The following is an 18,476-nucleotide window of genomic DNA, read 5'->3' on the forward strand; positions in this document are numbered from 1 at the left end:
GAGAACATCTGGGCATTCTTCAGGTTCAGGGTTTGTGGACTGCCTGCAGGGCCAGGTTACATATCAGTGTCCTTGAGTTGTGCACGATATCCTGTGCATATCAACAGTCCATGCCTCATATTCAGATCAAAACTGTTCAGATGCTCACTGACAATACCACAGTGGTAGTTTATGTGAACAAAAAGGCGGGGGAGCGGGAGGGTCAGGCAGCCTCTGCCAGGAGGCAGTCAAGCTGTGGAATCTATGCATATGGAGCTAAGTTACTTTCTGGACATCTCACTCACTGGATCTTCAAAATATACTGGTAGATTGCCTGAGCAGATCCTTCAACTTAGACCATGAACGGTGTCACAACACAGCCGTTCTAGCTTTGGTATTTCATATTGGTGGGGGGGTTAGATGGTGGATCTGTTTGCAACTTGGCAAAATAGAAAGTGCCCCCAGTACTGTTCAAAGGCAAGTCACAGCTCTGTTTCTATGGGACAAGGATCTTCTGTGCGCCTGTCCACCAGTAACCCTGATTCCCAGGGTTATTCTCATGCTGAAACAGGATTGAGGCAGAATGGTCCTTATAGCTCCAGCTTGGCCAATGCAGCTGTGGTATTCCAATCTATACAAGCTATCTACTGGAGACCCTTGCTCTTGATGCCTGCGAGAAGTCTCGTAACTTAGAACCATGTGTGGGTTCTGCACCCAAATTCTGCACTTCACACCATGGGTCATCAGTGGTTAAATGCAAAGGATGCTCACTTTTCTGTGGCACTCCAGAATGTCACCCTCAATAGCAGATAGCGTTCCACAAGAGCTGCTTACCCGCGTAAGTGGAAGTGCTTCTCCATCTGGAGGCTGTTCCATAATGTGTTGCTGATTCAGATGAAGTTTCAAACAATTCTGGACTATCCTTTACATCTTTAGGAGTCTGGTCTAGACCTCAGCTAGTGTGCATCTGGGTTTGCTATCACAGCATTTTACCCTCAAATCTATAGTAGAACTATTTTAGAAATCTGTCAGCTTCCTCAAAGGTCTAGATAGATGGTTCCTACCTATTCAGGATCCAGCACTGCCTTGAAATTTGAATTTTAATGTTGTCCTCCCTTATAGACCTTCCACTCAAGTCTTTAGCCTCCTGCTCACTTCAACCAAATTTAAATTCACTCCCCTACCAAATTTAAAAGCCTTTACTCTAAGGAAGCAGTGGTTGGCATAACATTGGCATAACACTGTTTTTTCTAATCTCATCCTTTGAAATGGCTTGAACTGTTTTAGCTGAAACTTTAAGATAATATGGCAAAGGAAGCTTTCTTGGTGGCTGAGTGGGAGAGTTAAATGCACTTGTGACTGACCCATCACACATCATTTTCTACAAAGACAACATCCTGTTTAGGCTGCACTCTAATTTCCTCTCATAGATGGAACCTGATTTTCACCTAAATTGGTCTGTACTTACTTTTCTTCCCAAAGCTACAAGCTCACACAAGGGAACAAACCATGCATATTCTGGATGTGCACTGAACTTTGGCCTTTTACCTGGATGGGGACAAAGCCCCACTGGGTTTCTACTCAACTCTTGGTTTCCTATTTAGAACATCTGAGAGGATAACAATTACAGGACAGAGACTCTCAAAATGGAGTATCACACTGCCAAAGATATAACACCTCCTAGAAGACTTACAGAACACTACAGACAGTAGAGCACATTCAGCCTCTGCAGCATTTGTGGCACATATCTGTTCAGGGACATCTGCAGGGCAGTGACATCGTTTTCTGTTCACACATTTACAAGACACTGTGTACTTATCTCTGCATCCAGGGGAGATGTGATCATGGGAAAAGCAATCCTGAAGTTCCTTCTTCCAATGAGACGCCAAGTCTTACTGCCTTGGCTAATGTACAGTGTAAGGGACGTATGCAAGCACTCAATGAAGGAAAATGGTCACTCACCTTCTTGTAACTGGTGTTCTTTTAGTTCTGTTGCATATGTCTACGATGACCCACCCTCCTTCCTACTGCATTGGAATCTACCATCAGCATTCCGGCACAAAAGAACTGAAGAAGGGGCAGAACTACTCCGCTCTTTATACTCTCCTGAGCACAAAGAGCCAGGGTGATCTCACAATGCTTCATAAAGTGGTACTGAATCCACACTTGAAACTTTTCCCCAAGGTGATTTCTGAATTCCATCATGATCAGCACAACAGTCTCCCATTCTTTTGCTCCAAATCCCACAAACTGTTCAGAAAAGCTGAACTGTGTAAGAGGGCACTGAGTTATTACTAGAAGAGAAAAGCTGTTGCAAGGCTCCAGGGTTATTTGTGGTATTTGGGAGCTAGTCGAACTGGAAATCAATCTCTTTTTAGAGATGTTCTAAATATATCAGACCCTGTAATATTATGACTAAGCAGTACTAGATGTCCTGTGGACTCCACAAATTAGGGCTAAGGTAACATCTCTAGCATACTGGAGGAATGTGTCTAACTGAAATCTGTAAAACTGCTGCATGGAGTTCCATTCACACTTCTAACCAATGGCCATTTCTTACCTTAGGAGAGAAATCAGAGGCTTGTTGTGGGAGAACAATTCTCTAATTTATGAAGTACTGCTCAGCCTTTTTCCTAGGACTTGTACCCTGTGGGTCACTCTACCAAGAGTGAGGATCTACTAAGATAATTCCAAAGGGAAAGGAAAGTTGCTTGAGTACACTGCTTCTCATGCCTCCTCTTCTGTTTTGTCCGAGTCCTCCAAAGACATTCTGAATTGATGGAAAGGCCCAACAATTACTTTTCTGCCAGAGAGCTCAGAATGTCTGATGACAATATGTACTCTTTAAGAGTGTGGCTCTATAAGAGGAAGTATACTCTGAGAATTCTAAATAGAGGAGAGTTCCTTTACCCTGTATTGATCTACGGCTCTGATCAATTAAATAAAATGTATTGGTTCAGATATCTTGGGCCAGATCTGGCCTTTTAATAATTTGAGTTGTTAGTTCGAGAGAGTGTCTAATATTGATAGATTTAACAGTTACAAAAGTGCAAATTTCAATCAGACATTCTCACAAAGCTTGTAAGGTTTGAGAAGTCACTCCCATACAGAACTCATCAATTTGGCATCTCTTCAGCTCCCAGTTTTTGCTGAAATATTAATAGGTGAAGTAGCTTCAGACAGATCCAAGAGAATTCATCTTTATCCTTTTTAAAATGACATTCTAATCAGAACGAACTCAAGATAGTAAGTGGAACGAGCAATGCATGACGTAACTTTCATCTCTTCAGAATCCAGGTTTTATGATCCTTTTCAGAAAATATAATTTAACATCACAAATAACGATGCGTGCAGGACTGCAAGTAAACTTGGCATAAGAAAGGAATATTTCTTTTAAAAAATAAAGATTTCAAAAGCTACATAGAACAAAATCAGTTAAGATGAACAGTAAACTATATTTATGAATAATGTTTCAACAGCAATTATATTTTTTTCTAAATTGTCACGACTCAGAAGCCTTAAAAATCCTTGTCTATTCAATACAAAAGCAGTACTTCGGGCAGTAATTTGTATTTATCAAATAAGAGAAAAGATTACAGGCAGGTACTTTATTAATAAGTCAAAAGTAACAAAATAAAGGGAAAGAGACCCCTTCATTCTATTAAATTCCTAAATTCCTATTAAATATTCAAAGAACTTTGTCCAATACCATGCTTCTTACTCAGAGCCAAGGAAGAAGCAACAGTAGCAGGGCCATATGGAGAGCTAAGCACCTTGCAAGACCTCTGTTTTTTAGAGGAAGAAACTGAGGCACAGAGAGGTGAAGTGGCATTTCTAAGGTGATACAGCGGACCAGTGGCTGAGCTAGGGATAGAAAACAGGCCAGGGCTCTGTCCATCATGCTGCCTTTCAAAACAGGGATGGTTTACTTAAGCTGCATTTTCATGTTGGCTGCAGTGTGTTACAATTTGAACTAGCTAAAGTGGCTGTTGTATTAGGCAGTAAATAGAGAATAGTGGTTTTAAAAAGAAAAATAATTGTGAATGATTATAGTTAATATGACCTTTCTACACCAGGTGTAAAATTTTGATTTGTAAAAACTGTGAAATTGCCCACGTGTTTGACATGGCAGTACTTTAAAAACCAAGGCAGTTTTCTCTCCTGCTGCTTTATTCTTTTACCATTTTAATCAAAACTGGAATCTTTAAGAGCTCAAAGAACGTGGATCATTTGATTTAGTCACACAACGTGGACAATTTTCTGGTGATAATATACAACCTTTTTTGCCTCTAGCAGCTGCCACTTCATTTAGGTAGCATGTGTGTCATGGAACTGTCTAGAAACAAATATTAACATATTCACTGAGGTTTTCCATAATATGATATTATGGTAGTCTTTAGGGTTTACAGCTCTGATGAAAATCTAATTACATTTTTCTGTTTTAACTGCCATAAATTAGATTTGCAGTGCAGATTCACAACCAGCTAGGGGACTGGCATAAAGATGCTTTCAAATACTTGCTTTTGGCACAAATAAATACATTGTTTTTCCTCAAGTGTTGTAAATATTAAAATATTTTAACAGAATACCTAATATGAACATAGAACAGGTTATAAAACAGTTAGCCCTGAGCAGAAAAATAAATATTTATCACTTGTGACTAAAAAGACAAACCTCATATACAAATGTGGAAAGGAAAACAAACAACATTTTTTTCAGAAACTGAAAGCAGAATGTAATAATCAATTTACCAGCCACAGCATTTTCTTCCTAGCATCTGAACTGTTTGAACTATAAAACAGGCATCCTTTGTGCAGTATTGTGTGATTTGACTGCCGAAAGAAACATCTGTTCAGCAGTCGCAATTTTGCCTCTGCGGTAGGCTTCAAATGATGTCCTGGTTTCTCTCCCCTCCTAAGTTAAATTTTTATGTCTGAATCTCCATGTTTTGGCATTTGTGTAGAGGAATGACAACAAGCCTTGCACTATCTCTCAATTTGAGTGCATCACCTCGACACCATACTTATTAAGAGATCAGTTTAAAAAGGAACAGGAAATTATATTCATACTTTAATGTCCAAGTGTGAATTACAGGGGGAGAAGGAAAAAATGATGCCAAGAATTTTCTCATCAATAGCAAAATCTATATATGTGTTACTTGGAGACCATATATTTATATGACAGCACATTTATAATTGAAGTACAGAGTTTGGAACCACTGTATTATAATCCTGTACAAGCATTCTGTACTCAGCATATGAAAGTTGCTGGTAATGGATGCACTGCTTAGCAACATTAAATCAGTTAAGCATATATATGGTAATCAGATAACAAACTGATGTATTTTGCAGGCATAGAGGAATTATAGAATTAAAAATGCTTACTTAAAGAGGCACTTTGTCCATCCCAGCTCTTATGAACCAAGCATATAATTGGTTACAGGGTGGGTTACAGGGTTTTTACCACGAACCAAAGAACAATTTAGGGTAGACTCTTCCCAGTCTTCCCTATGGACTCAGTTCAGTTGTGAAACTTGTTTGGCACCTGCATAAGGGAGGTGGAGTGACAGAGGCCACAAGGATGAATAGGGAGAACCTCAGTTCTCAAAGCTCTTCCCTCTCATGAGCACAAAGTCCAACTGCACAATCCTGGGTCTCATTTAGCTCTGGAAGCTGGTCCTTTTAGCTTTTACTCACACTGGTCACCAGTTCAGGGCCATTGTATCTGATATCCCTGTGTGTTATCACTGCCCCTACTCCTCCCAAAATTATCCTGGCTACCTCCTGGTTCATATTTTTCCATACCCTGTCAATGCAGGCTGGCTCAATGGCCACTCACCGGACTCGTCTTTCAAGCATCTCCGACCAAACCAATTGAGTGTGAGGCCATAAATGCATAATCAGCTCACATCCCTCTAATCCTTAAATTTAAGCCAATGCAACTTGCAAGACCATTTTTGTCCAGGCAAGTAATCAGGACATGTGGCTATAGCTCAGCCCTCAAAGAGTGCAGCAGGGGCGTGTGCTGATTCCAACTCATACTCCATCTGCCATACCACCAAAGGCAAATGGCTTCAGCCTTGAAGCTCAGATATGATCCACCTACTGACCTGGCTGCCTGCATGTAGTCCCAATGCATAATAGAATGTATGTGGATCTGGACCCCAACCTTCTTCCCAATGTCTCCTACAATTGTAAATAACAAGGTCTGTGCAAACCCTGGCATGCCTAGTGATGGCCAAGTCCAGGAATGCCCACTAGCCTGAGTTTAATCTTTCCAGCACTCCATGTTGCCCATATTAACACCCTCACATTATCCAGCTTCTCTGTGGGCAGCTGTGATAAACCTTGCATTTGGACTAACTCAGTTCCCAAATATGTCAACTTGTGTGTTGGCCCTTCTGTCATTTCAGAGGCCAGTGGGACACCCAAGTGTGCACCCATCTTCTGAAAAGCACCCAAGAGGTGGGCACATTTGCCTGTTCCCAACTTTCCTGCAAAGAGAAAGTCATCAAGAGAATGAACCACTATGTAAGCCTGTTTTCTTCACAGCCCAATATTCTAGCGTTGTACTAAACTTCTCAAAAGCTGAACTAGAGATGGAACAGCCTGTTGGCAAATATCAATCCAAACAGTAGTAACCTTCAAACTGGAAACAAGTTAAAATCCTTGGGATGGACTGAAATGTAGATTTAATGTCACACTTTGCTAACTGTGCACCTTGGCCACATCTCTTTATCATGGCTGCTGCTGTATCAAATGAGGAATATCAAACTGAACATAGATTAAGATCAATATTGTTATTAATAGAGGGGCCGCAGGGGCAAGGCACATGGTGTACTACTCTCTGTACTCACTCTTCTTTTTTTTTTTTTTTCCGGAATCAAAGCCAGAGGCAAAAGGCACAGGCCTAGCATTGGTGAACTCCCAAAGGGACCAGGCGCCTTTTTGGTTGCTACTGCCTCCTGAATTTTTCTTTGAACTATAGAGATCTTAAATTCTTTGCCTGCACATGTCTCTTTGTCCTTCATATGGGATCTGAAAGCCAAATAAAAATCCACTCCCAATATAATTCACATCTTTTTTGCTAGGATAGCCCAGAAACATGGCCCTTAATACTTCTAATTTAAGTGCATCAGCAACATACTTCCCTATTATTCAATTATTTTCCCCCTCAATAGAGCCCAGGGTACACAGTAGATTCTCGTAAGGACAGGCTGCTGTTTTTACCGGCTGTAATACTTGCTTCAAGATGTTCAGATGGTTAATCTTACAACATTGCTTCGTGGCCTTTTCATAGATTCTACAGTGGTTGAGAGAAGACAGCGAGTGACACCTTTACTATTTTCAGTACAGCAACTGCTTCTCTGGTTGGCAACCAGCACTGACAATGATGTTCTAAATGAGGGATTTTTGGATAGTACCCTAGTGGCATTAGCAGCAAACAGCATGATGCTCTTCTAACTTACTTTTGTCTCATTAATTAGAAATACCTCTCTTGCCTGTGAAAGTGGTAACCAGAGCACTGATCATCAGAGCAGAAGTATAAGCATTAAGCTTCTCCTGACTGATTTTTCCTTTTTTTCTCCTCTCTCTTTTTGTCTGAGATTCTCCACTCACCAATGGAAAGTAGTGAAATTCCCTGTTCAACCAGAAGGTCTCCACTTTTAGATACCTATCTGTTTATTAATTGATATATGTCATACACAGTACCAAAAACACAGCTTTACAATTATAATCCTGTTAGAAAGAAGAATGCTTGCATTTAGAACATTCACAAATTGATCTTCTGTGCTTGTTTCATTTAGGTTTTTCTACAACCGATGAATTTCTGTATGAAATTCAATATGAATCTAATAAAGTTAAATCTCAGCTAGAGTCTTCAGTGGCTATAAATCTGGTGCAAAAAGATCGGGATGCAGAGTCCGGGATTATAACACTGACTTTCAATATAGTATTTGCACCTAACAAACCAATGAGGTAAGTCTGACACTGAACCTCTACAGCATCCATATCTATCTGCTTTGAGACTTATTGGCAGTAGTGGGTGCAATATATTCCTTTGTCTTTCCAACTCCATCCCATATGTCCCTCTCTCTGCTCTGCCTCTCTCTGTTTTTCCTCTAACAATAAACAATTCGGGTGTGCTTACTTGCCCTTTTCCATTGTGATGTTTTGATATTAAAAACTGCCAGTGGTTCATCTTAGATGCGGGTTGGGAAGGTTCTGTGAAGTTGTTACTCTGGTTATGTGTGTATCACTGTACTAAGGAGAGTGGAGAACTGGCAATGGTAGAGCCCTAGCAACATCAACTAATAATTTATAGCAGTATCAAAATCCAAGTCTCATGCCATCCACAGGAGCCAGGAGAGACTGCCTCTCTTGGAAAAGTGTCCCTATGTGTTTGTGTATTTATTTTTTAACATTTGTTTTAGGTCTGCCAAGCGATTAAAAAAATTAATCACAATTAATCACACTGTTAATAATAGAATATGATTTATTTAAATATTTGATGTTTTCCATATTTTCAAATATATTGATTTCAATTACCACACAGAATACAAAATTGTATGATGCTCAGTTTATGTTTATTTTTATTACAAGTATTTGCACTGTAAAAAGAAACAAAAGAAATAGTATTTCAGTTCATCTAATACAAGTACCATAGTACAGTCTCTTTATCATGAAAGTTGAACTTACACATGTAGAATTCTGTACAAAAAATAACTGCATTCAAAAATAAACCATAAACTTTAGAGCCTATCTTATCCACTTGGTCCTACTTCTTATTAAGCCAATCACTCAGACAAACAAGTTTGTTTACATTTGTGGGAGATAATGCTGCCCACTTCTTATTTAAAATGTCGCCTGAAAGTGACATTGTGCACTTTGTATTCTGTGTTGTAATTGAAATCAATATATATGAAAATGAAGAAAAACATCCAAAATATTTTAATAAATTTCAATTGGTACTTCATTATTGTTTAACAGTGTGATTAAAACTGCTATTAATCACAATTAATTTTTTAAATTGCAATCAATTTTTGAATTAATCACATTAGTTAACTGTGATTAATTGACAGTCCTAATTTGTTTTAATCTGGGTGAATCTGAAGCCCTATGATAAAGGGAATTCCAAGAAACCATGGGTTCTTTGGTGGCCAAACCTAATGTAGGGTGGAGTACTCTGGAAAAGCCTTTAGACTGGATAGTTGGTATAAGAATTCTATCCTTGGCTTTATGAAAAAAATGACCTTCAGTTACCCTTGAATACAAAAATGATGCATCCACTGAATTTAACTATAAGTGATTGAGGTCACTAACAGTATCTTTCTTTTCATACATATCTCATTTTAAAATATGATTTGAACAAAACCTATTTGTCAACAGGAGAGATGGTTTGATAAGTTCAGGACACATGCTAGGCTAGCCATAAACAAAATATAGCAGAGACCAAGGAAATTTAACAGAGGAGCAGAGCCACTTTTCATTTATTATATAAAATACACTTAACCTTCTCATCGATATCATTTAGATTTGAGAAGTTCCTCTACCTCTAGCATCTGTATGTACCTGGGACCCACAAAACAGTGTGTAGAAAGGATGGGGTAAAAAGTAGTTTCTGTATCAGCTCATGTCCATAGCATTTATTGCATCATCTGACAAGGTACAGCAAAGCAAGACACAAGATACCCACCTCAAACTGTTAAACCTATTACATCCTTAGTTTCTTCAGAAGCACAAGTCAAATCTCAAATATTTGGTCTAACAGATTAGTTTAACACACTATGAACCATGGCCCAGATCTACAAAAGAATTTGGGACGCTAAAGTGGGAGTTATGGGGCCTAAATTCAAAATTGTAGCTGCCATGAGAGCCTCAAAACCCTGCTAAGCTGCCACCTAACCCTATAGGGGTCTACATTTTTGCTATAAAAGTCTCTGTAGCACGTGTTTCTGCCTCTGGCCATGACCATAATGTTTCAGCATGGGTATCTATCTCATGTGTAAGTCCCGTCACAATCCACTAACCAGGTGAGGATATGTACTCCTTCACCTACCTTGCTTGTGGAGCCCAATCTTCTAGGCGTTCTTAAAGCATGCCTAATGCCACACAAAACAGTTAAGTAGGGGAGAGGGGGGACAGCCTCCCTTGTAACCTTTAGCCTAGAATTTAGGGAATTCACTTGGGATGTGGGAGACTCAATTTCAATTCTCCACTCTGCTTGAGGAGAAGGGATTTTGAATATGGGTTTCCCACCTCTCAGGTGAGTGCCCTAAGTACTGGACTATGGAGCCAATCTCTGGATCAAAGCATATGTACTTATTTATAAATAGTGGAACAGCTTCAATAGGAGAATCACATCAGAATCTCCCATAATCCAGTAGTTCAGGCATTTACCTGAGGCGTGAGAAACCCAGGTTCAAATTGCATCTCATCAGGCAGAGAGAGGAATTCAAAGGGGGGTCTCTCATATCCTGGGCAAATACCCTAACTGCTGCACTACTAATAATAAGGGAGATGTCTTCTTTCCCTCCAGCTCCCCGCACTGATCAGTCATTTTGTGTGGAGTTAGGGGTGCAATGTTGTCGCCCTGGCAAGAAAGCTTAGGCACCTGATTCCAGGGAGAGGGTTCCCGGCTGTGGGAACTAAGTGGAGATAGGTCGCTTCCTCTAGCCCAGACTTAGGCATCTAAGTCCCTGAGAGGGACAGGGCAAAGGACACATCCCTCTCCTCAGCATCTGCTATTGGCTAGCTTATGTTGCTCCGCAACTGGTGTGCTGCCTTTTGTGGATCCCATTCTTAGGCACTTATCTCTGTGCCCATGCACTGTGTAGGAGACAGTGATGTAACAAGGCCCCAGAGGACTCTGGAATCAGGAAGGGGGTCCCTAGTCTATTTTTGCAGCAAAATCTAAAATGTTGCTTAGATTTACCATATTGGAAAAACAGAATATATCCATCTTATCCATAAATAGAGGAACACAATATGCGGGCTATCTACACACCAAAAATATAAAAAATGCATTTATGGATTTATAAAATTTTTTACCAAAATCATTGTTTTCCTATCATTTTGTCTGCAAATATATCAGCTATTTCTGATGTATCAACTTTTCTTGCTCATTCAATTTCTGCTGAAAGAACTGCTAGTCTAGTCTCCAAAAATCAATCTTGTGTGTGATGTCACCATAAGATAGAGCCCCCATATTCAAACCCTAACATTTTACCAATAACTGTTATCTGAAAATGTGTTCAACAGCAATTATGAGACTGCACAAATTAGTAATAAATACAAACATTATATCAACATAAAACATGGGCAACAGCTTTTATATGTCAAACTTTAAACTAAGTAGAAAAGTACATCAAAGCAATGTGCAGTTAGTCAAAAAGCCCAAGGGCTTGAGTCATCACTCCAATGTAAAGCTGGTGCAACTCTACTGGAACTAAATTAATGGAGTTACACTGCTGTAAAAGAGGAGTAATGCAATTGGGAATCAAGCCCCAAATCTTTATATCTCAACCCACAATTTTGCCCTTGGGAAAACTTGCAATTTGAGCACAAACAGCATTTGCTTTACATTCACAAATCATAAGGCTGGGCACCAAATGCAAACAAGTGTTGTCACAAATATACAGGGCACTTTGGAAAACTGGATAGGATGTTTTTCTAAGAGATATGATCTAGGATTTATTTGGGGGAAGTTCTGTGCCATGTGTTACACAAGAGGACAGACTGGCTGATCACAGTGGCTCCTTCTGGCCTTAGACTCTGTGAATGTATAAATCGTGGGCTCTGTGTCACAGACACCAAACACAAGGATCCATACAGCCATGCAATTTAAAACAAACAACCCCTCACCCCCAACACTATTGAAACAAATACATCCTCAGCACTTTTCATAGATCATGGTATCTAGTTCATGTTACCATAACTATCTAAGTCAGGCAGTTATGGTATGTCTACTTTCATATCATAGGAATGTTACCTGTCCTAGATAAAAAGCAAGCCCTCACTCATATCTGTAACATCTCTCAAGTACTGCTAACACACACATACACACACACACACACACACTCTCGCTCGCTCTCGCTCGCTCTCTCTAATTCTATTTGGATAGGGTTCGATACTTCCACATATGAGGAAAGATTTACTGGTATGCTCCAGCTACTTTTGGGCAACTCCAGAAACCCAGTTTTACTGGCTGATCAGACAAGGTTGATAATGGTTCTATATTGTCAAAATGTTGCTTAGGAGCTAAAGTGCACCAGTACATGAGAGAAACACATTCTAACAGAGAAAAGAGATTAATTCTGATCAGAGGCTGCTCAGCAAAGCACCACCCCATACATGCCCCACCCCACACATTCCCCTGGATTGCCCCTCGTTTCCCACATATACCCCAACCACCTTCCACCAGCCTCTCTTATCCTTCCAGCCCCCACATTCACACCAGCAGCCCTGACATACATCCCACTCATCACAGCTCGCAACAGCTCAGCCTCACTGGCCACAGCCCCAAACATCCCCCACTCACCCCAGAATCCTGACCAAACACTAACATATTCTATTCCTGCCTCAGTCCCCACAACTCACCCCTCCACTCCTCAACATCCCCCATTTGCCCGAACCCCTCAGAGTCCATAGACCTCAACATTCCCTGCTCACCCCATAGCCCACCAACAGCTCAGACCCAGCCCCTCACCCCCTGCCTCAGGACCTTCCTGGCCACTTATCAAACACCCTCATTCCCCCAGCTCAGCATCCTGGTCCTGGATAAGGGCGGTTCCTCTCAATCTCAGCCGTCCAGCAGCTCCATTTGCTCCATCACCTTTTCCCATATTCACACAGCACAGACCAATTTAGAGCAATGAGTGGTATTGTAACCTGGTGCCTATCATGAAGGCAGGGTGGCCGGGCCAAACCTGAGTCATGCTGCAACCTCGTGTGCCAACTTGCAATGTCACTCACTCAAATTTAGCCCAGTCACACTTTCATCTGACGGAGGGGCACAAACACCAAATGTGAATGAATGCCATTGTGAACCTGTGTTCCAGGTGAAATGCCGTGCTCCATCTGGTTGGGTCCCCAACATCTTGTAGGTTCTGATGGGACTGCACCAATTTCACTGTTGTAGCTGGCCACTGTAGGGAGCCTCGGTACCTAGCTCAGGGTTTGAAGATTCCACTGGCTGGCTAAGCACCCAAAAGTTAAGCATTCTAACACTCAGTATTGTGACTCCGCATTTATAGTCCATCTATGGATTGGGGCCCATATTCTTTCTACACCAGTGTAAATCTGGAGTAACTCCATTGCAATTTATAGAGTCACACCATGTAAATAAAAGAATCAGGCCTCATAGCCGCACCAATTGTTTTGCCTCTGCATTAGGTCATTTCTTAGTAAAACTAATGTACAGCAAACAAGATGAGCTGTTTAGTTGACATTCCATTCCAAAGTAAGAGTGATAATATGGTATACAGTGTAAAAATTTGACATTCCAATTTAGAGCCAACTGTATTTTCATTATGATGCACTGCAGTTTTGCAGAAACACAGGCTTACTTTGGACAAGGATTTATTGACGTTATATTTCATTATGCCTTCCTTGTAATGATATTTTTAACTTAATTTTGAAGGAATTCAGCAACATTGGTGGTACGGTGCACTACAGGTGGTGTCTGGAAGTTTCCAATACTGTTACTTGCGACTGAGCCAGAAGTAGACGATGTCATCAATATTGAAGCAGCCGGCTTAAACAAAGAATCAGTGATTGGCTTTAGGCTTACAAGTCAGACAAGGTAATGCTCTCAAAGATAAAGCATATATCCATGTTTTGAGGATTGGATTCATGCTCAGAAGAGAAATACATTAGACAGGATGGGTTTGGGCAAGAGGAGCAGGGTGAAGCGGGTCGATCTTGTGACATAAGTCACCATTCATTACTTCCAGTTCCCCTGTATGCAAGTGATGCAGTACACAAGCGCTGTCCTGAACGTGTGACAGTGGAAGTAGACACATTCTGCAACCCTGAGGTAGGCTACTGACCGTGAAGGATAAGCATGTGTGGGCTTGTTCCATGAGTTAGGATTTCTCCAGGGTTTGGCCCTAAAATGCTTGTGTGCATTAGAATGCATGGGGGGGAAATGTGCATGATACACGACTAAGGCATTTACATTACAGAATAATGATGGAACTGTGACCAAATATTTTTACTAAGATGAGGCTGTTTTAAAAAGCTGTATTATTTCCCTCAAGTTGCACTGTTTGTGTTCCTATTGGTTTAGTTATGTAAACTGTCAATAGCCCGCTTCTAATATACTTTCTAATCTGATAACGGACAACTATATGGTTCCCCTATGAATAATTTAAAACTATTGGGAAAAGATGAGCTTGAAGCAAAAGTATGAGGCTTACAATTTAAATCTATTTTTCCCTTTTTAATATGTTTTTTTATTGCATGTCTAGTAAGTGTATTCAGAACACTGGCAGATAAGTGGATAGTTAACATACATAACAAATTTGTCATTGTAACATCCCCAAAATAAAAAGATGTCCTTGGCCCTTATTGATTTTTTTTTTTTAAAGAGCTTACTTCCAAGAGCAGTATATCTGTGATGGACAGTTGTTCCAGCTTTTAGATGGCTGTCAGTGGTGATGATTCCTCAAAACACTGGAAAAGCCTCCTATCACAATGCTCAAGTTATCAGCTACAGTGGAATAGGTTGTTTTGGGAACAAAAGCGAAGCAATTGCTCTGGCAATGTTATAATCTGCTGGTAGGTGTATGATACGAGTGAAGAGACCTAATGTTCTTGAAAAAGGTATAATAAAGTCTGAATCATTACAGTTATACAAATGAAGGTGCTATGATGCAATACAGGCTCTTTCCCTGTCAGAGAAACTATAACCTTGTTTAAAATGGAAAAGAATACCTGCCCCCACTCACTCATATTCAGTGAATGTTCCCAGTACTGTACTGCAAGCTATGTCAAAAATTGCTTTGAAAACCTCTAGCTTGGGGAAGGGGAGTTGGTTTTGTTTTGTTTTTTTTCTTTTGTGGGTAGGTGTTGGAAAAAAAAGAAGTTTATAATTTAGGAATAAAAAATAGTGTCCAACTAAAATTTAGATTATAGCAACCTTCTTATTCAATATCAGATGTAATTTAATGCTTGTATAACTCAAATGACGGGTTAAAAAACATATAAAAAAAGGAATTAAAAGTTTTGTTTGAGAATCTTTCAGACCTTAACAGAGGAAATCACCCAGTGATTTAATTAGAGTTTTTTTGCCTAGATTAGGATTTGCTAGCCCCAGCCCATGCAGTAAATATTTCTAGTATCTTTTTAAAATAAAAAAGCTTCTCATAGGACCAGATTTTACCACCCTTACTAACACTGACTAGTACCTTACTACATAAGTAGTACCACAGTGTTCAGTGGAATTACTCATGTAGTAAGATACTACTCATCATGAGTAAGGGAATCACATTGTACATCGAAGAAAATAGGGCTACTGATGGAATAAGGCACTACTCAGTATGAGGAAGGGAGGATAAATCTGACTACCACAAGGCAATAAATTCAGAATTTAAGTGGATCTGTTCAACTTGTTTGGGCTCAAATATATACACTTCTTAAAAGAAGAAAATCCCACGCAATATCTCCCAAAGATAAGTGTGTATATGTTCAGTTAGTATTGAAGTATATAAGTGATTTTCCAACTGTGGAAAAGAGGTAGAGTTGAATTTAGGGTAAAACTAGGAGATTGAGCTGGCTGAAATGTCAGATTTCTGGTTCATTTTGTTCTGAATCACAACATGATGAGTTTTTTCAAAATTTCGTGACTGCTGAGTGGGCAGTCCTAGGAGTCAGCTGGCCTGGGAGTCTGGAAACCGTCAGATCCCAGGCTGGGGCAGTCCACATAGTAGGGCTGCCCTGGAACAAGAGACCCTGGTTCCACAGTAAGGAAACTAGAACTCCTGACATTGCAGGCTTTGCCCTGCTGTTGCAGATCCTGGAAGATGTGGGTCCACGTTCTCAGAGCAATTCAAATGGCATTAGACTCTGCCTCTGTGGCTCCTGGAGCTGCAGGAGAGGTGGGGAGGTTGAGTGCCAGGGCTTTCTGCTTCAGCAGCACTTCAGGAAAGCTTCTGTCACTTTCAGACAGCCTGGGAACCAACATTCCAATTTTCCTGATGGAAAATCCAAATTTTTCAGCAATACTGAAATTTTCTCACAGAAAATCTTGGTTTTACAAAAAGGGCATTTTTTGACACAAAATCATTCCAGCAAAAAAATGTTCTACCAGCTCTACTGGGAAAGGATTCCTTAATGAGTAGGAAAGTAGGCCAGGACTGGATGTGGTAGAGTTAGCTATATCAATCTAATTCTCAGAGCTTTGTGTGATTATGGGCTCAAGATGGTTCTTACTTCACCTATCAGTTCACCCACCCCTGTTATGCAGAGTTAGTTTGTTATAAAGGAGTTTCTTGGTCACAAAGGGCTATCCAAGGTTAATTTCAATGCTGCCTAAAGAATGGTACATGGGACATTTTGGCTCTATGTTTGAGTCTGTCATTTGTTTCTAATTTTAAAAACTATACATTTTTCTATGCTTTCCAGACCTCTGAAGAGAAAAATGAAGCCTGTTTTACACTGTCAGCTTTGAAAAAATATTTCTGACTTTACTGCGGTATTTCACTAGAATTAGCAGCATGCCAGAATTATTTAATTATGTATGCTGAAAGCAAATTCATTTATTAAATGTTGTGTGTGTGTGTGTATATGTGTGTATATCTATATCTACACACACACACACAAATGAGTTCTGGATTTTGATGTCACTCAAACTACTTCATGCCAATTCTATTAAATTTTCTTAGCAATCCAGAGATGTAATTAGAATATTTTAACTTGGTATTTTTCATGTAGTGCAATTATAAAGTACAAATAGTGACTGAGCTCTTAATTTTTCTTGAAGCTGTAGTTGACATAATATAAATATTGATATTGGAACATTTAAAGCAGGGTCACCAAAAAGGGTTTATAATCATAGTTTTTAGTAATGTCGTGTTTGGTGTTTAACATTTAAGATGTAAGTTCATAAAGGAGTTGGAACAGGGGGAAGTAACTCACCAGTTTGCATATCTATCTATCCTTACAATGAAAAATAAAAAGTAAATCTTACCTTAAAGAAGGTGTGAAAAATCCCAGATCTGCTTTTGTTTTCATAACATGGAGGCACCAAAGTCCTTTCCTCCCCTGACTCAAGTATTTCATCATGTAACCAGGCTTTTGTCACTCTGCTTTGGGAGTTTTAAAGATTCTGTATTTCCAAGGATGCAGGGTCATCAGTGAAGTTAAAATCTCTTCTGGTGTCTAAGGCACATGCCTTAGAGTGATTGATTAAACCTAAGTTGCTTTCAGACAGGTACAAAATGTAATCAATTATGATAAATGATGGAGACCCTATTATTCTCTATATGTCATCATTTTGTTGAAAAATACCCATCATCTAACTTGTGCTTTCCAAATAAAACTTAGCTTTGTAGAATTTTATAATAGCTAGTAAAGCTGCTTAAAAATGTGAATTTGGTAGTGTATTAGACCTCTGTTCAGAGTGCTCATCAGCAACAATGTCTTTATGAGCTTTACTTCCAGTATTTCAGCTGTTGTTGAAACTATACCTAGCATTCACAAATTGCAAGCATTATTTTCCTGTAGCATTAAATATTTTTAAATAAGTACCATCAGTTACTCTTCACTTACTAGGAAAAAAAAAAGTATATTTGGATCAAAGCTCCTATGACTTTCCCTAAAGACTTGGGTTTTCAAACACAGCTTTCAGCCCCTGTAAATTATGAGGAGAAACCTGCTGTATATCAAAGGGCAGCAATCAATATGGAATACTTCTCCTAAACTGAAATGACAAAGAGTTACCTTACTGACAGGTTTAAGGAAGACTAGTCTAAATTTCATGGATATTTTGCAAAGGCCATAATATAATGAAGACTATGTTATACATTCAGGGCTGTAAAACAAATATGGTGGGCCTAAAAAGGATTTTTATAGACATCAGAAGAATCTCTTGTTTTTTAGTATTGAGAACATAGATTTCTAGAATTCATTGAACATCTATGTTTAGCAATAGCCAACATCAAGAACGATTTGAATACAAATTAGCATAAACTGCTACTTACAGAATAATCTAAGGATTAAACCAAAAGGTGGAAATACAAAATAAAAACTGCATCTCACTCTTGCTGGTACCATGGATTTATTTTCTAGTTGCTATTTCATATTCATTAAGAAGAGTGTTAACATTGGCTTGGTCATTAATATCTAACCTCGATTACTGTAGCTTGTGATGGTAATTATAAAACTCAAAGGCTAGAAGATACATTTACATTCGTTCATAATGGGCTCTGACCTGGCATAGAAATCTACATTAAGATTTATTTCATGCATGTGCCTCTCCTGAAAACACCATATAGT

General features: G+C 39.4%; 1 protein-coding gene across 1 annotated transcript in view; it reads left to right on the forward strand.

Moving 5' to 3' along the window:
• Positions 1-18,476, forward strand: part of CFAP47 (cilia and flagella associated protein 47) — a 680,893-nt gene that overhangs the window by 639,258 nt on the left and 23,159 nt on the right. Inside the window, exons 61-62 of the mRNA XM_050936444.1 lie at positions 7,787-7,958; positions 13,621-13,782. Of these exons, the coding sequence (XP_050792401.1) occupies positions 7,787-7,958; positions 13,621-13,782 (334 nt within the window). The remainder of the gene's footprint in view (positions 1-7,786; positions 7,959-13,620; positions 13,783-18,476) is intronic.

Source organism: Gopherus flavomarginatus, chromosome 1 (assembly GCF_025201925.1).
Source record: "Gopherus flavomarginatus isolate rGopFla2 chromosome 1, rGopFla2.mat.asm, whole genome shotgun sequence".
Taxonomy (NCBI): domain Eukaryota; kingdom Metazoa; phylum Chordata; order Testudines; family Testudinidae; genus Gopherus; species Gopherus flavomarginatus.